The sequence below is a fragment of the Lepidochelys olivacea genome (genome assembly GCF_965140295.1).
Source record: "Lepidochelys olivacea isolate rLepOli2 genome assembly, chromosome: 4".
In the NCBI taxonomy this organism is placed as follows: domain Eukaryota; kingdom Metazoa; phylum Chordata; order Testudines; family Cheloniidae; genus Lepidochelys; species Lepidochelys olivacea.
The window spans coordinates 97929086-97953990 of NC_140414.1; the positions used below are offsets into that span (position 1 = coordinate 97929086).

A 24905-nucleotide genomic window follows, 5' to 3' on the forward strand; every position below is an offset into this window, starting at 1 on the left:
TAATTATTCTTTCAGACACTGGCACATCTTGAGTTCTTTGGTATCTGTCTATAAACAGGAGTCTTTTTTATTCAAGGATTATTTTTAAAACTCTTTGCTTTACCAAGAAATCTCTGTATTAGATTGAAATTTCTAGGAAAAATCTCATTTAATAATGTCTTTAAATTTCAATACAAGTTTAGACAGTTGTCAGGGTTAGGCATTGGTACATATCAGCTTACCTGCATACTCATAGAACCATTCTAAGCATCTTTTACTTGAAAAGACTTCTTCCTCTGTCTTTATTCTAGTTGAATCATATTTTCTATACATGCTAAAAATGGAGAACATAATTAATAAGTAATTTACATTTTAAAAAAGAGCTTTGTAGTCAAGATACAGTTAGCCAATACAAATGGCAATATCATTTTCCTAATATGGATAGTTTAAACTTAGGGCTTCTGTTTTTTAGGGTTTATTAATTTCATTTGGGGGGAGTCTATTTTTGAGCTTTATGTAGCTGTCCAAAAATTTGTATATACTGCAATGAGTAATGTATATTATACACATTACTCATTATAATAGTATATACTGTCATGAGTAATCTCCCTGTAATGTTATTTAGCACACTAACATAATACTGTTTCAACCAGCACACTAGGGAAGTTTTAATGCACATCAGCAGGGGCTACACAGACCAGTTAATGCGCAACATATGAGTGTGCTTTAGAAATCACATGCCCACAGTGTGCCTTACTGATCCATGTAGACAAGCCCTTAAATACAAGTAACCATTTCCAGGTTTACTGCATAAACACCAGTTTGTTTGCTTTTCTTTTCCAGCATCAGCAGTGTTTTATTGGTGTTTACCAGTTAAAATCAGAAGCCCTACTTAATCTTTAGCATTTTACTCAACATCTTGCCCTCATATATCCACTTATTTACACAACTGCTTAACAGAATAAGTACCATAAAACTAAATATTAGAAATATTGAATGCATAAATAAAGCTCGCTTTTTCAAAGTTTGGAACTTTTTCAGCAACATTGACTAGATGGCTCAAGGAACTGTAATGAGTTCTTCAGACCTTCATCTACAGATCATTGGTTTAAAATCCAGCTCAGGCTGACAGTGGTCACCAAAAAACCTGCAGGGTGACCAAATGATATGAGAGTTTGTTAGAGGACTTTCCCTTCACACCCACAGACGCCGACTCCATGGGAGCTCCAGGGCTGGAGCACCCACCAACAGAAATTAGTGGGTGCTTTAGAACCCACTGGCAGCCAGCTCTGCCCGCCAGCAGCCCCCACAGATCAACTCCTCCCCCTCTCCCCCAACGCTTACCGTCTCCCGCAATTAGTGGGGCATGAAGGAGGTTCTGGGAGGAAGGGGGGGAGGAGCGGTGATGGGGCACGCTCAGGAGTGAGGGGGAACTGGGCAGGAAGAGATGGGGCAGGGAGATGGGAGAAGGGGTGGAATGGTGCCTGGGGCAGAGCAAGGGCAGGAAGATGTGGGTGGAGGCTTGGGGGAAAGAGGGCGGGTAGAGGCGGGACCTGGGGCAGAGATGGGGGTTCAGCACCCTCTGGGCCTGAAGGAAACAGAGCCTATGCCCACCCCTGGTTCTTGTCACACAGACAGAAAGCAGAAAACCAGAAGTCCGAATTGCAAGCAACACAATATTTATTGGGGTTAGTTTCAAGCAAGCATACCCATAGCTCTACACACTGGCAGAGTCTGTTTCCCAGTGTTACATTCCCAGCTCTGATGCCACAGAGCTTTTACCCATGTCCCTGTTCCCAGCTCTGACACCGCAGAGCCTTTGCCTGTGTCCCTGTTTCCTATTCCCCCCTCCTCCTCCTCAGCAGCCCCATATATACCTGCAATGCACACCCCTGGTCCCACCTCTTACAACTTATGGTCATGTTCCATTTTGGAGGATCATGAGTCTGGGGTCTTCATCCCACCTCTTTTGTATCCCATGGGAAGGATATGGAGTGAGGTTGTATACTGGCCAAGCCAGGCTTTTCTTTGGCTCTTAGTGTGTCTTATGCCTCCCCACCAAGCCTCCTTGCCCCTCTTAACTGGTGGCTTGACCTTGGCTTGAGAGAGGAGCCAGCAAGCCAGCCTTCCTGTGTATGCTCACCTAATACACTCCCACCATCCACAATAACACTTTAACTGTTCTTATCTGTTTCCATTATAGTAACAAACCCACCTGGCTTAGGCAGAAGCAACACACAGTGTCTTTGTTCACACATATTAGTAAGGATATAGGTGTATCAAAAATCAAACAGGCAAACAAGACCCAAAATTTTATCTCATGTGAATATACAGGCCTGAATCCTACATTATCACTAGCACTCCTAACAGAGCTGGTGGTCTCAGTTAAGTTCCTGAACTGCCCTTGTAACAATACCTACAATAATGGCAATTTCTGCAGAAAGCCCACAGCCAAGGACACAACTAACTTTGTTGCCTCCTAAACAGAAACTCTCTAGAAGAGGGCTGAGGCCTTTGAGTAGAGAAATATAGAAACATTTGAAGTGTCTCTACCTTTACTGTATTTGTTCAGCAGCAAAACAAGAGTATCATGAATTTCTATTACTGGTAACACAGGAAAGCCATCACAAGTGCTAAAATAGAACAGTTAGTTACACTAGGGTAACTAGGGTTTTTATGGGAGGGAGATAAGGAGTTTGGGAGATGTTGTTGTCAGTGTGTATCCCACTGTAGGTGCAAGTACTTTTTTTGTTTGATTAAAAGTGTCCGTTAGGGAAACACATGCACCCTATGCCTCCTCATGCTCCCACACAAGAGCAAAATGGGGGGAGGAATGGAGGGAACATCATGCTCCCACAGTTTCCTTGCAATTCAAAGCCCGTGTTGCTGAGGGCTCCGAAAAGTGGGGATGGAGGGCAGGTCATGGGATCCACGAGTACAACATCTCAAAGAACTACCGTTACTGTAAGGTAAACAACCACTCTACCTTTCAGCCTGTGTCAATATGAATCCCACTGTAGGTAACTGGCAATCAGTATCCCCCTAGACGGTGGGAGTCAGGAGTTCCAACTATATAAAACACACCGAAGGACTGCTCTCCCAAACTTGCAATCTGACCTAGCTGCCATGTCAAGTGCATAACATTTAACAAAAGTCAGGAGGTGACTCCATGTAGCTGCCTTGCAGATCTCAGAGTCTGGGACATTTCTGAAGCAGGCCGACAGTGCTGCCTGTGCCCTGGTGGAATGTGCCTTGAGATTTGGAGGAAGAGACTCACCAGCCAATGATGCAGTATGATCCACTTCGAGATTCTCTGCAAAAAGATAGCTTGGCCTTTCAAGGCGTTAAATATGGCCACAAGGAGGCAGGGACAGAAAGGCAGTCCTGTTGAGGTAATAGAGCAAGACTCTGGAGACGTTGAAAGTATGCAGCTTCTTCTTCACAAAGCTGCATTCAACGCCAAGAGAGAAGACAGGTATGGTGATGGATTGGTTCATGTAGATTTCCAAAGCCATCTTTGGGATGACTGGTATGTAGCTTCATCACCACCTTTTCTCTGTAAAAGACTGGGTAAGGCAGCTTGGTCCTAGAGCTTTGGGCAGTGGTTCTCAATCTGCGGCCCACGGGCCATTTGCAGCCCAATCAGCACACAGCTGCAGCCCATGTGATATCCTCAGGGCCATACAGGTAATATATATATTGTGTAGATGAGGCCCACATAACACACAGAGAGCTGCATATGCAACCCATGAAGGTAAATAAGGTTGAGAACCACTGCTACAGAGCACTGGCCAGTATAGCTATGCTTGCAGAGTCCCCCTACTGTAGATGCTGCATAAACCAGCAGAAGGAGAAATTCTGCTGGCATAGCTACACCACATCCCTTAATGACATTAGCTAAACCGACAGAAGCATTCTCCTGTTAGCATAGTTGCAGCTACACCACAGATTTAGCTGACATAGCTATGCCAGAAGGGGTGTGATTTTTTCTCCACACGCCTAGCCAACACATCTATGCTGGCAAACCTTTGCATGCAGACCAGGCCTAAACACCTGTCTGTCTGATATCAAGACAACACGTGCTCGGCATAAAGGAGTGAAGGGGCTTCTGAAGGGTGTGCTCTCTGGATTGAGTCTGCTGCAGCTCTCAACCACCTCATCAACTCTGTTGATGTGTTGAAGATGCAGTGTCATTGCCGAGGAAGAGAAACACTGGTAATCTCATATCTTGGGCTCTTTTTGTCATGATATTCCATCACAGTGGTGGTAAGACAGTGTGCACTGTGTCTGGGCTGTAGCTGTGGATGATACTGTTTGAATTACAGAGAAAGTGTGTAAGTCCCTAGAGCATGTAGATACCCTAGAGTATCTCTGGAGTCCTTCAGCATGTGCATACCACTGTCTTCTCCCTAAACAGCTCTGAGTCCTCAATCATGACCTACACCGCTCTCAGGATGTCCAAAACTTGAAGTCACAATGCATTGTGCATGGTTACTGTGGTGGCCGTAGACCTGTCTAAAATGTCTTAATTATAGCCTTAAGCTACTCTCTGCTGTCATGAAGCAGCTTTGCAAAGAAGAGTGTCAACCAGTCATATTTGGCCAGCAGTGCCTGGCAATTACCCACCATTATTTGTAGCAAAGCTAAGGAATACAATTTCCTCCCAAACAGGCTGAGGCATTTGGGGTCTTTGTCCTTCTGGGTACTTTTGTTCAATCTCAAATTTTCTTGTTTGGCTGATACAACTAAAGCGCCTAGGTTGCGGTGAGTGTTAAGTACTCAAACCCCATATGGGGAAGTGGTATCCAACGTTCCTGCTAATTTTTTCCATCCACATGAGGAATGGATTTTGTTATGTGCAGCACTAATATTGAGGTAATGTGCAGATGTCCACCACAAACAAAAAACAGATATAATATATATTTTTAAACAGTTCATAGGTATGGAAGAAGAAGCAAGAATATTAAAACAAAGAATAATTAACAAGGTGTACTGCTTAAGATGTTTATTTAATATGAAATCAAATAAAAATAAAATTAACACTGCCCTTCGAGTACATGTATTTTATCATCCTTTCTAACAACTCAAGCTAGTAAACACACCAAAATGTGGTATACTGAAAACAGCTATATAAATAAAACAAAGGCATGGGTATTACGTAAAGCATAAAAAATATGCTCATCATATGGTGACAGTACAGGGGAAGAGAAGAAGAGGTAGACAGAAGAAAAGATGGATTGACAACATAAAAGAGTAGACAGAAATGGACTTCACGGAGACTCAAGCACTGACACGCAATCATCAGGGGTGGAGACAATTGGTTGATTGCTCATCAATGATGGTGTCCCAATGACCAATGCGGTTATGGGAGTGATGATGATGATAAAAAATATGCACCAGAGCCCAATTTAATAACCTACTCCTACCATAGACCACTAAATCTTCAGGGAAAGCTGCTCTCAAAAAATGAAGCATCTACCAAAACACTAGCATGCTACGGACTTTTGTAGTACACAAAACTATCCCTCTTGCATGCATATTATCTGCACACATAGCTCAGCTTTAAGATGCTAAACAAATCTATGAGTCAACTAGAAACAGTCATGCTCTCATCACAAATATTAATACAATATTTTTTGATACTGGAAAGGAGAGTAAAAGGCATTCACTTAGGCTTATACTCTTAATTTGATTAATACTGCACATACATAGAACAGTAAAAATAAGTAATAAAGCAACACAGACAGCAAGCAAAACCACAAACAAACAAGTGACAACATTGAAACTATGAAGGGAAGTAAAACATCAAGTGGTTGGTTATGGGTATTTTAAAGTAGTGTTTACGACCCACGCTGTGCAAGTGCAACAGAGCCCTGTAGAAACAGGCAAAGTTCTCATGGTTTCACATTTTGTGTGTGTGTGTGAGACCAACTCAAAAACTCAAGAGTAGAAGCCATGGAGCACATTAACACGCGGCTTCAGAGTTCACAGACAGATCCCTGCTTCAAAGATCTTGCAAATAAGGTCTTCATCCTACAAAACACCTAGCACCACACCTAGTGCTTGCTACTTATGAGTCAAAGGGAGTACTCTGAAGAGCCAGAACTATACTAGATAGCGAAGATCTGGCCTTCATGGTTTCCAATACCTCTCCCCAAACAAATTCTAAAACTTAATGGAAATCACCTATCTGAAATCCAACTCTAACTGAAAGGCCAAACTAATAAACAGCATTCATAGTAAAGTTCTTCCAGTTTTAACAATTTACTGTGTATTAATTAGTAACACAGGATATTCTTAAAAAAATCATTAAGATCAGTTTTCAGATATTTACAACACTCCAAAAGAACTGTTGTTAAAAGAATGTTTTTCTTTTTTACCTTAAGCCATTAACACCTATGTAAACTCTGTTTGAAATGTAACCATGCAAATGTCATGAGCTAGGCCTTTCCGCATGTTTTTGCTCCAGTATTCATTCACTAAAGCCCCAATCCTGTGAATGCCTATACATGGGAGCTCTCCACATTCATAATTGTTTGCAGGATCAGTATCTAAGGGCTTGTCTACACTGGCACTTTACAGCGCTGCAACTTTCTTGCTCAAGAGTGTGAAAAAATACCCCCTGAGCGCAGCAAATTTCAGCACTGTAACATGCCAGTATAGACAGTGCTCCCAGCTACTCCCCTTGTGAAAGTGGTTTTTTTAGAGCGCTGGGAGCTGTCGCCACAACTACTCAAGCCCAAGGGGATCTGTCTCCCTCCAATCAAACTAAATCTTAGCCCAGTCTTTCTAACATCTCACAGCAGATGTCCACCAGCTGTCAACTGAAACTCAACATGGCCAAAAGTAAGCTCTTCATCTCTCCCTGCTGATACTAGGTGAAAAATATTTTGGTCTGGAACTGCAGAGGATTCACTGTTTTGTGTTTGCTCTATAATTCTAACAGTGGAAAATAGCAGGGGTGAAGCCACATTATTCCTGGCATATTTCAGATCTTGCAATTATATCAATAATTAGTTGGTAATTAATACATTTCCGTCCTCACCCCAGTCTCATAGTAACAACAAGAAAAGGAAAGATGTGCTTGGACTGACTGTGCTCTGATGCATTAATCAGACAATGGAGTCTCCCCAGCACCCCACCTGCCATGTAGCCACATCCCCAAAATGCCAGCAATCCGCTTGAAATCTTGGCACCCTGCCCCCCATGCAGCCTGCTTTCCCCTCCGACCCCCCAGCCCCTCCACCACCACCTCATGCAGCCTGCTCCTGCCAGCCCAGCCTGGGGCTGGGAAAAAGTCCTGTCTCTCCCTGGCAGCTGCAGCGCAGCTGGGGCTGGGAGGGGACACCCCAAATTCTCCACCCTCTATTCTCCCTGTAGCGGGGTAGTCACCCCACTCCAGCTCAGAAAGGGTTAAAGCCAGAGCTTGGAGAGGGCTGGGGCTGACAGAAAAGGCTAGGCTGATTGGGGAGGCAGCCACAGCTGGGGCCATGCCCCAATCAGGCCACAGCAGGCCCTATAAAAGGGCTGTGAGCCAGGAGCTCAAGCAGACTCTCTCTCTAGCTTCTGAGAGAGAAGGATTAGCTGCCTGGGAGGAAAGGGTGTCTGGAATAGGGTAGGGTTGGGGGAAGGCCAGAGGAGCTATGGAGTTCTAGCCTAGGAAAACCCCCAGGCTGCAAGCCTTGCTAAAGGCCAGGAAAGGTACTGGGGCTACAGAGGTGTAGCCTGGGAATAGGCAGAGGCAGCTGGTCCAACCCCCTTGCCGATGATGAGTGGTTTACAGACTGCAGTCTGCTCCAGTGAGTGGAGGCTAGAGGGTGACTGGCAGTAGCCACTGAGGCAAGGAGGGGATAGAGGGTTGGGGGTTCCCTGTGGAGGGGAGACCCAGAGTGTGGAGGTACTGCCAGGGGGTAGTACCCCAAGGTAAAGGGGCATCGGTGTCCGGCAGGGACATGGGTCCTAGTGGCAGGCGAGACACTGGCCTGCAGAGGGCGCTCCAGGCTGGAAGAGCTAATTCCTGAGACAACCAGCAGGAAGTGCTGCACCAGTGAACATCGTCTCGCTACACTCCCCATCTATCCCCGTGCAGCCTACTCCCCACAGCCCAGCCTGGGGCTGGGAGAAAGTACTGTTTCTCCCCAGCAGCTGCAGCCCAGCTGGGGCTGCTGAGAGAGTCTGACTCTGCTCTCCTGGCCACCAAAGCCCAGCTGGGAGTCGAGATGCCCCAAACTCCTCACCCCCTACTTCCCCACCACCTAACCTTCCATATCCTGTCCAGGAGGAACCTAATTAGTGGAGGAATGCCTGTGCGACACCACTAATTAAGTGCATGGCCCTTCAGTCTCTTGTGCACAGCCACCCAGGCATGTACCTTAGACAGAACTATGGTGGTAGCCCTATTCAACTTGTTTAATCATTGGTGTTTATAATGGCTGGCATCTGCCACGGGGCTTTAGCTCTAGTCTAGTAGTCCCTCATTAATGGGGAGGGAGATCCTCGCTCAACCAGAAACTGACAGGAGGTCAAACAGCTTGTGGAACTTATCTGAAATGACCCAAGTCTCAATCTCGGCAATCTTCATAAGGAGCTCCTGAACGCTTTTGAGTCATCCAGTGCGAGTGTCAGTACCATTCCAGAAGACACTTCATCTGGGATGACAAGAAGAGATCCTTTGGAGGCAAGACTGATGTTGCTCAGCCCCTGGATCCAACACCTCTTGATATTATGGGATCCTGGGTCTGGCCACAGATGCCACTGGGGAAGGAGACCTTTTTCTTCCCCACTGCTTGAGACCAGCTCTTCAATACGTGTGAAAGAAGGCCTCAGTACTGCCCATAGGGCCATGGTGACATAACATGAGTACAGATAACTTGCAGATTGCTGGCTGGACCAATGCCAGTGTAGATGGGCCAGGGATGGATGGGGCCATTAAGCAGAAGCCCATAGGTATCTTGGTGGTGCTGATCAGACCTCAGAGGGGAAGATTCTCTGCTCAGTGACAGGGAATATGTACACCCCTGCGACAGTGAGGAGTAGACCCCCTACAGGGGGAGCACCAATATACAAAGTGCATTCCGTATCAGAGTCTGTACTAGTGCCAGAAGATGTCTTGATGACCGTCCTGCCTGACCCTCATCCTCATGAACAATAATGAGGGGAGCACTGGTGGTGCCAGGAAAGTGCTGGTAGAGTCTGCTGCATCACAATCTGTCCCCTCTCTCTCTCCATCCCTCAACACTGGGCGGGGGCGGGGTGGGCTTGGAGGACTTTTCTCCAGAGACTTTTCAGTATGTCTCTTCCTGTGGGAGGACATGGAACTCCTTCTTGATCTTCTTCCTCAGTGCTCGGTGCCACCCTTTCCGAGCTTGCCTTAGACACCTAACATGCTGGTGCCAGAGTCAATGCTGGTGCTGGGTCTTTCCTCAGCACCATCTTCACAGAAACCTTAGGTGTTGCCTGTCTGCTCAGTGGGACACGAGATGATGTTGGTTTGTCCATTAATAGGATTCTGGACTTTGTTTCCTCTGACTCTCATGAGACCTTCATGGATTGTTCCAAAAGGTAGAGTTTCAGCTTTGCATCTTATTACTTGCAAGTCCACATGAGGAATAAAGCATTCCAAGACTCATCTTGGAATGCTTCCCCCAGGCACAAGAGACACCTGTACTCTGCCCATCCTTCATGGGGCTTTGCCCATCACAGGATGACAGGGCTTGAAAACGGCAGGTTTTGAATCTGCCATTTGAAAAGCCCTGTACAGGTGACTGGCGATCAGTTCACAGCGGTCCAAACAGGAGATAAGAAATGGTTCTGAAGATTTCAAAAACATGTAGCCTGAGCTAAAAACTAATGGCATGAATACTTGCCAGGTTCCGTCTCACTGCTACTTGCAGCAAGAAGGAACTGAGTGAGGGTTACAGCCATGGAACCCTTTCTGCCCTCATATGGGAGCATGAGGCGGCCCAGGATGCACGTGTAATTTTGATGGACACAGCTAGTCAAAAATATCCACTTGCACACAACTTGCAGTACAATCCATAGACGCACATCTGAAGAAAGTAAGGTGACTTAACTGTAGTGCTACAAAAATATTGCTTCTGCAGAGTCACGCTATAGCAGTGGTGCCCAAACTTTTCCTGTCGTGCTCCCACTTACCTCTAATGGAATGTGTCCGCACCCCTCCCTCCATTACTGCACAGCCAAGGCTTCCTCAGCAGAAGAGCTTGGGCTCAAGGCAGAGCTGGGGGGTGAAACTGGGGGTGGGGGAGGAGCTGGGGCTAGAAGTGGAGCTGGCCGGGGGCAGAGAAGGAATAAGGGCAGAGCTGGGCTGGGCGAGGAGCAGGGGGCAGAGTAGAGCTGCAACTGGGAAGGAAGAGCTGGAGCCAAAGCTGAGCTGGGCGGTGCTCCCTCCCCACCCCCGTGGGGGTTGGCCCAGGTGCACCCCACAGTTTGGGGACCACTGCACTATAGGAAGTTTTCTGCCACTGTTTTCAGCCATTAGAAACAGTGAAAGCATTAGAGGCACATATTCCTCAACCAGAGAATTGAACTGTCCAAAATAAAGTTATAAATAACCTGCTACCTATGAGCCTTCAATTTCTCACTGCTTCTACGAAGTCTGTTTTAAAGTCTCCAGGAAAGTAATGGATCTACATAGAAATTTATCAGCAGCAAGTTTATTGAATTCCAGCTATTGCTAAATTATTTATCTTTCACACTTAACAAATTACCAGCATCAGAAATTAGCAACACAGCAATCCTTAGGGGGAGGGCTAATTACCAACTGAAAAGACTGAAGCACACTATAACATGATTTATATATAAAGTTGAAATGTAGCATTTTTTAAATTTGATTCATGTGAACAGACTATGAAACCTTTTTTTTCCTAATCAGACTTTGTGTTTTTTGGATGGCTCCGGGATATTATGTAAAAAGTTAAACAAAGCGGCCTCTGAAAAGTGACTTTTTCCAATAATTTTTAAAGGCATTACTAATATTTGAGGATATTATGTAAGAAGTTGCTACAGTTAGTTCCTGCAAATTTACACATTGTTTTTATCTTTGTTGAGTGAACTATTTATAAAGCTGAAAAGAATGTATCAGCATTTTCAACTTAATGAAGTTGCAGGACATTGGAAAAAGTGGGTTTACACATAAGACTGTCTGTTTTTGTTAGTAAAGACACTTGACAAAGATAATATATACGAGGTAGATTGTGAACTTTAACAATTAAATGGTTAACCAATATAATTTTAATAGTTTTAATGGGTACTTTTTAAAACAATATTTATATCCCTAATGCCTATGGGTGCTCCACTGTAGGTGACTCTAGAGCAGTACCCCGATGGAGGAGTTGGACTTCAGAGTCAAGTCTAGTACTGATGATAATACTGTGGAGCAAAATATGGCATCGGATGCTGAGTCATGGGTGATCGCATAACGTTCCGCAAAAGTATGACCAGATGCCCAAGGTGCTGCTATGCCTATTTCTGTGATGGGAACATTTTTGATGAAGACTACAGAAGTGGAAACAGATCTCATGGTATGAGTTCAAACTTCAGATGGAGGCTGAAGATTGCAGGTACGATAGCAGTAGGTAATGCAGTTCGATACCCATCTTTGTTTTGAGAGTGAGGTTCCTTTAGACTTCTCTACAATCAAAAGGAATAGTTTAGGAGATTTTCTTAAGTTTTTGTTCTGTCCAAATAGAATGCCAAAGCAATCCTGATAGCAAATATATAACATTGCTTCTCTGTCACAGTGTAGTTTTGGGAAGAAGGTTGGGAGGAGAGTAAGTTGGTTTATATGGAAGTCAGAGGATACTTTCGAGAGAAAGTTTGAGATGTGCTCTCAGTGTGACCTTATCCCTAAAACAACAAAAAATTGAGAGGGGGTGAGTGTGCCATTACAGCCCCTATTTCCCCGAGCCGAGGTGATGGCTACGAGGTATGCTGTTTTCATAGACAGATGTATAAGTCAGCATGTAGCCATGGGTTCAAAAAGAGGCGTTGTGAGGAACTTGAGACCAGGTTAAGGTCCCATGTTGGTGTAGGATGTCTGATTTGTGGGAAGAGGTTACCCATACCCTTGAGGAATCTTTTGATTGCAGGATGAGTGAAAATGGAAAAGCAGTCTCTTATAATGAAAGGCGGTTATGGCTGTGAGCTGTATCTTTACTGAACTTAGAGATAATTCTGACTTTTTTTAGATCAGGATTTAGTCTAGTACTAGTGGGAGGGGAGAGGATGTGGAGGTAATGTGTTTTGAGTTACACCAAGTTTGGAATCTTTTCTATTTCTGCATATATGTTGAGGAGTTATTATTCTACTATGTAATAGCACCTCTTTCACATTTTCTGAACAGGTCATCTCTATGAACCATCAAGGAGCCATGCCTAGAATTGGAGAACCTGTAAGTTTGGATGGCGGATCTGTCCGGCGTTCTGAGAGAGGAGGTGAAGAATGATTGGTAGGCACACCACTAACTGAGTAAGGTAGGAGAACCATGTTTGTCTTGGTCACGTGGGAACTATGAGAATTACTTTTACTCTTTCTTATCTTGAGCAGGACCTTCGATACGAGAGGAATGGGGAGAAAAGCCATAAAGGAGACCTGTGTCCCAGTGAAAGAAAAAGGCATCTCTTAGTGAATGGTATCCCAGACGAGGTTTGGAGCAGTACTGAAAGCATTTTTTGTTTTGGGACATGGCAAATAAGTAAATTTTTGGGACTCCACAATGCCAAAATTAATTGTAGAGAACAGGGTCCATTTCCCATTCATGTTTCTGCGAGAATGTTCTGCTGAGGGTGTCCACAGTGGTATTCTCCACACCCAGCAGGTAGGCCGATGATATGATGCTCTGCCGAATGCACCAGTTCCATAGTGTCTCTGCTTCTGCGCAAACGGATGGTGATCTCGCTCCTCCCTGGCAGTTTAAGTAGAATATACATGCTATGTAGCCTGCCGTGACTTTCATGTTTGCCTTCATCAAATGGTAGGCAAGCATTTCTGACTGCTCTGAGCTCTAATAGGTTGATATGTAGTGTTGATTCTAAGGGGGACCATTTGCCTTGAACCATGTGATTGTCTTGGTAAATTCCTCAGTCCAGTAAAGATGTGTCTGTCTGTATCAACACTGGAGGTGGCTGCGTGAAGGGGACCCCTATGCAGACCCCTTCTGCAGATCTTTCCACCTTTTGAGAGTCTCTGGCTATCAAGGGCATTGACAGTAGTTTGTTCAATCTGTCTGTTTGGTGTGTGTACCATTTTGAGCCATGCCAGAAAGCAACGCATGTGGAGCCTTATGTGACTTATCACAAAGGTCTGCTGCCCTGTGACCGAGTATTTGAGGCAATTTCTGGCCAAGGTCTGGGGACTGATCTGAATGGTTGATTAAGATGGTTAGGGTGTTGAATCTGTGTAATAGGAGGAAAACATTGGTCTTTACCACACTGAGAGAGGCTCCTATGAATTCTAGCTGTTACACTAGAGTCAGTCTATTTTTGAGCATTCAGTTGTAGTCTCAACTGCATGAATACATTTATAGCAGAGGTCCCCAAACTGTGCAGTCCCCTGGGGGGCACAGAAGAACATTCTGGGGCCACAGCTGGACCCAGGCCAGCCCCCACTGGGGGCAGGGAGAGAATGCCATCCAGCCCCGCTCCAAACTCTGCTCCAGCCCTAGCCCCCTTACCTCTGTCTCCACCCCCACCCCAAGTTGCGGTCCTGCTCCTGGCCCCGGAGGAGGCACAGACAGTGGCAAGGGAGGACATGACCCTCAAAAGTTTGGGGACCACTGATCTATAGTCTTTTGCGCAGCTAACAGGGCATCATCAAAGGATTCTGCCCTGAGTAGACAGCTGTCTAGATATGGATGTATCACGATCCCTGATTTGCAAAGATGGGCTGCTACCATAGATAGGACCTTTGAGAACACTCCGGGTGTGGACGATAGGCCAAATGGAAAGCACCTTGTATTGAAAATGGTCTTGACCCAAGGTGAATCTCAGAAACTTCCTGTGGGATGGTGGAATTATGATATGAAAGTTAGCATCTTGTAGGTCAAGAGCCAAGAACCAGTCTCCCTGGTCCAGAGATGGAATTATTGTTGCTAAAATAATTTTTACATTTGAGGACACTTATTATGGGTGCATTTGCTTTTTGAGCCACTTATTATACAGTAGAGCTTCATAGCACAAGCCCCATTGTCTAGCTACTATGCACACACACCCTCAAAAGTTCTTAGTTTAAACAGGCAAGACAACGGAAGTATTCTGCCCATTTTTACATTTGGGAAACTGGAGCACAGAAATTAACCTACCTTTCCCAAGGTCACACAAGAAGTCTATAGCAAAACCAGGAATTGAACTCAGATCTTGAGTCCCAATCTAGTGTCATAATCACAAAGCCATCCTTCCTCATTGAGGCACAGAATTCCACAGTTAGTGCCATTTTTACCATTTCATAAGTGGATGATCACCCTAACTATTCATCAATAATGTTATTTCATCATTCTTAGCTCACATTAAGATGACATACCCATCATGTCTACTTTTCTTAGCAGATAAATCATCTCCGGCTGCAGGTCTCCTCTTTTTCCTTGGAGGCATCACTTTGCTAAAGCAGTCCGATGAACTGCAAGATCGGAGACTTCCTATGGAGGGTATTAAAAACAAGGAATAAAAATAGTTTCAGGACAGTGCATTTTCCTCAAAAATTAGAGACTGGTGAATTGACTCAAATAAAAGAACTGAAATTTCGAAGTTAAACAAAATTCCCCCATCTCCTTTCAAAATAAAACACCACCCATTTTTATGTGCCACTCTACTTCCTGGTTTCTGTGAAGACTGAAAGCACTGAAAAATACTACAGGAGCAAAGACCAGTCTCTTGTACTATTTTCAATCTGTCTAGTATAAATAAGGGCTACAATCTGCTTTAGAGTCTCAGGAAGCATCCTACCTTTTACTTACTTATCCAAACCAGAACTTTTGAGGTTTGCCCATCACTTGTCAAAATAAAGGGCTGGCCCAGTGATTAGAGCACAATACTTCTAATAGACACCCTTGTTTGATTTCTTAACCCAATTTCTTGGCCCAAGAAGAACAGGAAGTGCTCTACAGGGAGAGGCATACTCAACAGCTATTGGGAGGGAGCACCTTTGTCACTTTGCTTTGACTCTCTTGGGAGCAAAGACGACTGATCCCAGAGACAGAGTTTTATCCAACCCTCCTTAATTAGAAATAACGACCACAGCACAGAACCCTAAAGAAGTTGTGTATAAAACACAGGATGAAGACCAGCTGGAAGAGTCAGCACAGCTCTGAATAGTATGCAGATAACTTAAAAAGGAAATGGAGAGAAGGCTAAGGGTAAGAAAAGGCAAAGAAGCCAAGTTAAGGTAATTGCAAAGAACTACAGAACAGGGTAGTCTTCATAGTTAGTCTTTAATTCACCTTCTGTGTAGCTCCTATAGCATCCAAGATAATTCTTAATATATTAAAACCCCATATAATCCTCTAAATATGTTTCACTGCTTGAGGCTTCAGAAAATCCAACCATAAAACTTTACATTTTTAGATATTACAATGGCACAGGTTGAAGGTAGTTGCTCAACTCTCATTAAACGGCAATGGAGTTTGGTGCTTAACTGCCTTCTGTGCCATTGAAAATCTCTCCCAAGTGTTCTGAAAGCAATATAAGTAAGGAAGTTCAGATGCACAACTGAGATACAAACAATAAATCCTATGAAGTTATTAGATTTTGCACATACATTCTTACACATGATAGCTTCAGATGTATAATTTTTTGTGCTATTAAGTACAGAGTATGGTGTTCAAACTAATTTTGGTTTAGCTGATAGTACTCTCGTACCTATTATCCATTTTTGGTCTTGCCCTCCCATCCACATTGTTTTAGAGAGGAACAAGGTAGTTCTCTCCATTTCAGGAATTCTCCCTAACACTACCTACCTGTGATGTTCAAGTCTTCTTCAAACCCCCAGCATTCATGTATCTTTTTTATTCAGGAAAGTACTGACTGGTCAAGCCTATGCTGGAGAGGAGTGCAAAGTGGGAAGAGGTAAAAACAAAAAATCTCATCTATGGAAATATATACAGGTAATGGGTTAGGAAAAAACAAGAAAGAAAACCACACAAAAGACAAGAAAAATAGAAGGTAATATTGAAAGAAAGGGACAAGAGAAGGTATGCTGCAAATATTAAACATGCTCTCAGGAAGGCTTCCAAAATAATAAATTACTTTACTCTTTTTTTTTAAAAAGAGCTCTAAAATACTGTAAAATTACTGTCTCAGACTTAAAATATACATTAAGGAGCTAGTTAAGCCATAAGAACTCCAAGCCGTACATTGCTGGTGTTGTGAGGCAAAAGATAAGAGCCCTAGTAACAGCTATTTGAGAAGAGCAACATACCTTTAAACTGAGTCAAATGCTCCAAAATATACTTCAGTATGCATAATACAAAATGGATTAAAGAAACTATGTCATCTTATTAGTGATAGGTCCATATAAAGATATCTGCTGAATTTCATGTACACAATCTTGAAATGCCTACAAATTATAGTGGCTATAATTTTTTTATGGCCTTTTAAGTCAAGTTTCTAGAGATTTTGTCAGCAAGTCAATAGACAGATAAAGACTTGCACAAACTGAAAGTCTTAAGGTGATAGCAGGACTGACCAGCTGTTTAGAGAAGGACAAGAGGCGCAGATTTACGGACTCCACCACTCACACACTAGAGCAGTACAAAACAACTTAGTAAATGGAGTATGGGTTCTAGGGTACCCCTAAATTTTAATGTGACTGCCCAAAATACATGCTAGTACTAAATACAGCCCATGGCCATTCCTTCCCCTCTAACTGTAGCTTAAAGGCAAAGGTGATCAATTGTGGATTTTTCATTTCTAGGTCACTCAGGCAACAATTACTATATATAAAAATAAACATAGAAATATGACTAAAGGCATTTGGGTTTGATATAAAATATATACATTTATATGAAACACAGGGAGGGGCTGTGGGTTCCTAGTAAATTGCCAAAGCAACTGTAGAGATTGCAAAATTCAATAATCAGGATTAAACAAAGACTGTGACTGGCTAGCCAACTACAAAAGCAGTTTCTCCTCCCTTGGTGTTCACACTTCAACTGCTAGAAGAGGGCCTCATCCTCCCTGATTGAACTAACCTCGTTATCCCTAGCCTGATTCTTGCTTGCATATTTATACCTGCCTCTGGAAACTTCCATTACATGCATCTGACAAAGTGAGTATTCACCCATGAAAGCTTATGCTCCAATACATCTGTTAGTCTACAAGGTGCCACAGGACTCTTTGCCAAAATTCAATAAGTTACTTTTCAGAATGTGGATGCTTGGGGCAGGAGAAGCGAGATAATACTGGTCCTGCAATGGAAGGAGGGGAGAATACTATGTATTGTTATAATTCATAGGTTTCTAGGCCTGAATGGACCATTATGGTCATCTTGTCAGACCTCCTGAATAAAAGAGACCAAAGAATTTAACTCAAGAATTCCTGCATCAAGTCCATAACTATCATATCCCAGATAAACTGTTCCAATAGCTTATTACCCTAACTTAAAATTTAGCACCTTATTCCTATTTTGAATTTGTCTATATTCAGATTTATAGCCACTGAGTGAAAGGGAAGAACAGTAGAGGGCACAGAAGTTATAAAGTAACTATTTTTTAAAAAAAGAAAGCAAGTAAGACCGACAGATACCTGAAAGAGGAATATATTTTCAAATATTGTTCCAAGAAGTTTAAGTCTTCACATACTGCGTATGTTGTTTATTTATGATCTTACTGTTTCCATTCTAATTAAATCTTTTGTTGCACTTTTAATTGCCAAATGATGACCTACAAACTAACAAACCACAATACAGAAGTATCATTTATTTTAAAAATGATACATTTACACAGCTGTTATTAAATACTTCTTTGTAATGAAAATTCACAAGGAAACAAGATATAGCTATGTTGTGTGCCCATCTGAATGTAAAGCTTGTCAGTTCTTTAAAGGCAAGTTCTAACAGGCTTGTTAGCTCAGTATTGATTTAATATGAATATTTTTTGTACAGATTTTTCTAGGAGATTATTTTATTTTAAGGTAATTTCTATCTCCAACTTTTCCTGACTAATAATCAGTTACAGGTCTGATCACCTACAAATGTGTACACATAACTCCCACTGTCTTCAATAGGAGTTGCTTGAGATTGACAGAAAATTTTGTTACATATAACTGCTTCTCTGCAAATATCATCTTGAACATAGGAAAAGACCTCCTAGGTCATCGAGTCTGAGTCCTTGCTATCACAGGCAACCCCATCATATGATTCTGTTCATAAACATATCCAGCTCCATTTTAACACTAGTTAGGTTGTTTGCCTCTTTCCTCCCCACCATTAGAAGGCTGTCCCAGAAAAACTTTCCCTGAGAGTTAAAAACTGATCAAGGCTGGCAGTTCTTAATGGCTTTTGACACTTAAAGGTAACATTTGCAAGGAAGATACCACAAATGTCTGTCATGTACCATCACCACCCAAGAACAGCCAACTATTAATGTTGCTTGCCAAATATTTCCTTCAGTTCCTTCACCTGTGCAGGAGATAAAAGTTCCCAGGGGAAAAAAAAGCCAACTAAAGATGATCAACCTCGCATCTAAAACACACCCCAGTAAACAATGAAAAACAAGATATGAGATAAAAAAATGAGAGTGGTAAACCTTTGAACCAAGCGAAAGTGGGCAAGCAAAGGAGAATCTGCAAAGGATGTCTTCAGAAAAGCAGAATTACAGATATATAATTTTTACTTTCTCCAGAGATAACATCTGGGCAAATCCCTACACTCATGGAGATCAAGCAACTTGAGGGATGTTCAAAAATAAAATAAATGCAAAGCTCCAGTGAGCAATAATAACAAAACTAATGCCAATGCTGATAACAAGCAAGGTGTGTTATGTTTTGGAAGGAGAGAGTTTGGACTTCCCTACATTGGATTCCACGCTCCAGAAAAGTTTCAGACCCCTGCAGATTCATTTCAGGAGGTCAAATTCAAGCAATAAGAGTGTGTGGGGACAAAATAATATTGTTGTTTTACAGGTGCCTGCAACAGACCCATTGCTAATATGGGGAGTGATATAGCTTTGCCTTTGATCAAGGAAACTTTGTGCATTTGTCATCTAGTTTTAGGAGAGCGAAATCATAATACAAAATGTACACTCACATTCATTTAGAGAGAGTGGATAAAAATCTTGATTTTAAAACATAGCTTAAATTAAAACAACACACTGCTAGTTTACTTTCTTTGCATCTTGGAGTCCTAAATTGCTAAAGTGATTATGTACTTCAACTTAATTACCAGTATAATTTCAGATTTTACAGACTTATTCAACTAAAGTACTTTCACAGTTAATATTCATCTATGCTGAAAGAGACAAGTCCGGGATCTCATTAATGTCCTTACTATGAAAACCACCACAAACTCATGAAATTGATAAGCAAAAAGCCTATGCTATCTTTGCAATCAATACTATCTTCCAATTGTATATATCATGAAAGCTAAAATGCTTCAGTCAGGTCACACTCTCCTAGTTAGGGTTTGCAGTTTAAATTCAATGGGACTTAGGGCCCCAAATCATTCTGGTGCTTTTGCAAATTCCATCCTTAGGCGTATAACTTTAGGCTCCTACTTTTGAAAAATTTGAACAATTTGTGTATATAAAATAATTCACAATAACTTTGTTAATATACTGAACCTCTAAATAACTTTTCATTGTTAACACTGAAGTAATTTAGTTTTGCAGCAACAATGGTGTTATGCCACTAAGAGAAAAGTTCCTAATAAAAATCCAATTTTAACCCCTGAGGCTGCACACAGTTGTGCACATGCTTAACTTTAAGCACAATGTAGTCTCTCTGAAGTTATTCATGTGAGTAGAGTTACGTACCTGCTTACGGCCCTGATCCTGCAAATATTAATTTTCAGTATTTTGGTTTTTGTCTATATCAGATTTGTAAATTTCAAATAAAAAACTTCCCATCTGCAGTGGCATTAAGAAAAGTACTTGGTTCATTACAAATGTTAATCTAAAACTACTACAGTGAAAGATTTCCAAATAGTTTTACAAAGCCACAACCAATGGTTGCAAAAAATAAATCAAGGGATTTTAAATCACTCCATCCTAAGGACAGGGTCCACTTAGTAAAAGCAATGCCCAGTAGACTGGTCTCAAAAGAAACCAAAAGTTGAATGGACTTAAGGGCTTTGTTTACTCCAAAGAGTCAAAAGATTCTTGGGTTAATTAAGCATATTGTAAAGAAGGATCTTCTCTCCAGAATGGGCATGCCAGCATGGGAGAATTTTGATGGGTGAAACTCATTAAGGTCACCTCAAACTTCACCTAAGAGTGGTATGTCAGAGGAGTTCACAGCACCAATTATAGCCTTATGCAATTTGGGATAAGGTAAATCAAGTCATTACGCCCTGAAACTCTCTCAGCTGCAGTCACTGCCACCAGGAAAGTGACTTTCCATCCAAACTTACACTCACAGGAACAGAGTAGTTCAAAAAGAGTTTTCACTAGATTTTTAGAAGCCTCTTTAAACAGGATGTTTCAGAAGTGCCTAAAACCCTAAGAATCTGACAACATGGGGCCACATACACTGGTAACCTTTAACTAGCTCCTGAAAGGCCAAAATAGCTCCTTACATGTACACTTCATCTCCAGAGAACAAACACTCTCTCAATTGCATATCCTTCCCAGTCTTTAAAGCAAGGGATCTACCTAACCTTTTTCCACCAACACACCCAGAACAGGATGCAAAAGCACAGCAAATCTATTGGATAGAAATTACTGGCCCATCTACCACACAGAAGTAACCCTTGTAGACTTCTAGCCTGATTTTAACTCAAAATCAGCTGTTTTGGACAGTTTCTGTGAGAAACGATAAAGGTAGGATTTCTCTATTATCATGTTCCTCATAGTGGATGTGTATTTTGAAGCAGAAGACTCCTCTAGCTAACATGGGTTCAAATAACAGCTCTCACCACTTTAATTCTCAGCCTGCCCCAACTCAAATGGCTGGAACTATGTAGGCGACAAGGAAACCTGGAGTGTCATAAGTGACACTGGCAGGACTAACCCTGGCTGCGCACAAATCCCCACCACAAAAGCAGCAGTAGCATTGAGGCTTGAGTTTACTATACTGACTCTCGAGATACAAGTGCTAGCCTGGGAGGAAGAAAAGTTCCAAATGCATGCAGAGTTCCTACCCTTGATGATGCAGAGCAAGATAATTACCTCAAAATAGGTACTGTGGACTTCTCACCAGCCATATAAAGGACCAGGAGCGACCAGGCCAAATTACAGAGCATACTCCAATACCTGAAATCAACCTACCCATTTCCACTTCCAGCAAATGGATACAGGAGGAGGAAATCCTGAGACCTCAATGTGGAGATGGAGTTATGGGTTTTGTCATATGCACACTGGGAAGCTTCTGATTCCTCAACATCACCTGCCTCAGCCTCTCGTACAGAGGCTTCATTTAATCTGATGAACCACAGCTAGGTATCAACAACTTCAAATGCCAAGGCCCTGAATGCATTCAGGAGACAACATCTTGTGAAGCCCTTCTCTGCTGATGGTACAAGGCACTTCAGTGGTGAAGCGATCCCACTAGGCTTACCAGAGAGGGTGGAAGACAGGTCTGCTCTGAATCTTAGCACTCAGCAGACCTGGCCAACTCAGCCCTGAGCTTCAAGAGTTTCCCTTTTTAATTGCTCAATGTTGACCATACACTGGACTTACAAGAATCTTCCTGGGGTGTCTCGAGAATTTACAGGCACTCCCTACTTTTCTTCAGTGCTCAAGATGACATCTGCAAACAGAACTAACACTTCTGAAGCAGATAACATAACAAACATGGTCAGTCTTAAGGCACTGTTCTACTACATGATCAACGTGTGAGGCCACTAAATGATCCTCTTTAGATACCATACCTAAAATTAAAGAGAAAGGGACTGTGTATCAAAGACAGCACCAGCTCAATAGAAACAAGCACTAATGCAGGCACCAAAAACTGTAAGACATCAAGCCACGTAAGAAAACGTTGGTGCTAGTTAACAGAGAACAACGTCACAACTATACCAGGCCTTCAAAACAAAGGGCTCATGAATTCAAAGAACTCTGCTGGACCCAGTTAGAAGACAGGGTTAGAACCAAAAAATGGTACCCATCAAATATCACTGGAATATGGAAAAGAACTCAAATAACAAAGAGAGAGGTTCAGGTCTCTGTAAGCAAGATTCCTTCCTCATTCCCAGTCAAGAAAAAGCTTATGGAGTGTCTGAAGTGCAGTAAGGGGTACCACATAATGGCCAGCGGGGGCCTGAGTTGTGCTCTATTCCCACTACAGCTCACAAGAGTCCAAACACCTTAACAGCAAGGGGGATTCTGCTAGTCTTGTGCTCAGAACCTATATCCCAGAAGCGAGAGTCGTGTACAGATAGAGACTAGCACAGGGGTGCTCACAACAAAATTTTTAGCAGCTTCAGAGTGCAGCCACCAACTCTTGCTGGTGGCAGCTCTGACAATTTTTCCTAAAATACTTAATTAACTTTAGGAAAAACGAATAAATATGCACATATACATGTCCAAATCATTGTAATTGATTTATGTAGGGTTTTTTGCAATAATAAAATAATGTACAGTTGTTTCTATTCTTTACTGGACCTAAACAGACTAGAAATACAAATAAGGTGCTTTGCATGTTCTTGTCTTTTTTCAGAGTAACAGCCGTGTTAGTCTGTATTCGCAAAAAGAAAAGGAGTACTTGTGGCACCTTAGAGACTAACCAATTTATCTGAGCATGAGCTTTCATCGATGAAGTGAGCTGTAGCTCACGAAAGCTCATGCTCAAATAAATTGGTTAGTCTCTAAGTTGCCACAAATACTCCTTTTCTTCTTGTCTTTTTTGTTGTTTTTTCTTTTGCTTTTTTGGTTGCCTTTTTTTTTTTTTTTAAGACTTGCTGGGTAGTAAGTCTGCTGCTGTGAAAAGTGATACTTGTATGTTAATATCACTTTTCACAGCTTCCCAACTAGCTACTAAGGCTAAGTCTACACTAAAGGCCTTACAGTTGTACTGCTGCAGCTGTGCCGCTGTAAGGTCTCCTGTGTAGCTGCTCTATGCCAGTGTGAGAAGCTCTCCTAGTGGCATAATTAAACCACCCTCAATGAGTGGTGGTAGCTATGCTGGCAGGAGAGCGTCTCCCGCCAACATACCGCTGTCCACACCAGTGCTTCTGTCTGTGAAACTTTTGTTGGTCGGGGGTGTTTTGTTCACACCGACTGATGAAAGTGCTAGTGTAGACATAGCCTTAGTCTGCTGTGAAAAGTGATATTAACAAACATACAAATATCACTTTTCACAGCAGACTTACCCAGTCCTGGCATGCCAGGATACAAATTAAGCCCTGAATGGTGAGGTGGGTAGGGAGGCAGAGGGGCCAAAGGTGTTAGAGGGAATGAATGAAGACCTGGGGGAGGCAGCAGTGTTGGATCATATTAAAGAAGTTCTGTATTAAAATCACAAATGAGTTTGATTCCCCATAGTTTAAATTCCAGGGTATTACTAATTAAGAGGTCTCTTGGTTTTTGGTACTGTTTCTCTCCCTCTATGTGTGAAACTTGCAAGCTGCTAATTGTGTTAGTACATTCTAAGACAGAGTCTGTTCTCAAAGCAATTCACAGAGAGAGAGACTCAAAGCAATACTCTAACAACAGAAACAGCACTCAGAGACTCCCCGCCCTTTTGTTGTATTAACAATTGTGATTAAAATAGAGACAGAGGATTTATGTGGATGGATGCTTGGTGTGGATAATAACTGAATGATCAGGGAGGTGCCAGCCTAAGAATCCAGTGTCCATTGGCTGAAGAAGGCGTCCAGTGGAAATAACCAGAGGACCCCCAGAGGGCAGATTGGAATCCACCCAAAAGCCTCAAGAATGGGAGAACCAAAGAACAAGATAACATCTTGGAGCACGGAGCCATCAGGAATGTGCTATCTGCTGATTGATTCAGCAACAGCATGATGAAGCAATTCCCATAGACTGCCATAGGAAGAAATTCCTATAAAAATAGACTCTAAAAAGTGAGAACTTTGGGGTCTGATTCTGCAAACCAACTTCCAGGAGCATCAGATGAGCATCTGACAAGGCCCTGCTCCCTCCTCATGTCCAGGCCACCCGGCCAGTGGCTTGGCATGAGCAACTCTAAGGCTGGTAACTATGATAACAACCTTGCAGAACCTGTGTGTGTGGGTGTGGGTGTGTGTGTGTTTGTATGAATGTGTGAATAAATATGAGATTGAATGGAATGTTATAGCTATAACTAACTGCTTACTATGATTCTTTCTGTATTCACAATAAATGTGGTATTTTGCCTTTTTCCCTTTAATAAGATCCTGCTGGTTTTTATTTTATTGGTATAATAGCAGGGGCTGGGGTGATGGCAGGGGGTGAGCCTGGGGCCAGAGCCCACTGCCACATGGCCAGGGCTGGAGCCCACCACTGTGCAGCTGGCAGACAGAGCCTGAAGCCTTGAGCCCAGAGACAGATCCCAGAGCCTGGAGATGGAGTCTGAAGCCCTGTAGCTGGAGCCTGCCTCCCGCCATCCCAGGACCGAAGCCTGACTCCACCACCCCCAGGAAGGTGAGGAACTCACTTGCTGCTTGACCCTTCAGTGTTTGTGTCTCCAGAGGGGACAAGGCTCAAACCCTGCTAGCTGCCCCAAGGGAGGGACTGCTGCTCGCCCCACCACCCCCGCAATCATCACCCAGGAGGCCGTGGCCGCAAGAAAAACCCCTGGGGACCACATGCAGCCACGGTGGGC

The 24905-nt window shown here is 42.9% G+C and overlaps 1 protein-coding gene across 6 annotated transcripts in view; it reads right to left on the reverse strand.

Annotated features, from left to right (window-relative positions):
* Positions 1-24905, reverse strand: part of DCUN1D4 (defective in cullin neddylation 1 domain containing 4) — a 73586-nt gene that overhangs the window by 20271 nt on the left and 28410 nt on the right. For 4 of the 6 annotated variants that reach the window (XM_084626297.1, XM_084626298.1, XM_084626296.1 and 1 more), the window contains 2 exons: positions 14518-14632; positions 222-313 (listed from right to left, as the gene is read on the reverse strand). In XM_084626297.1, coding sequence (XP_084482423.1) covers positions 222-313; positions 14518-14632 — 207 coding nt within the window. Of the gene's footprint in view, positions 1-221; positions 314-14517; positions 14633-15949; positions 16035-24905 lie in introns of those variants that run through there. The other 2 variants (XM_084626300.1, XM_084626301.1) reach the window with 2 other exon arrangements.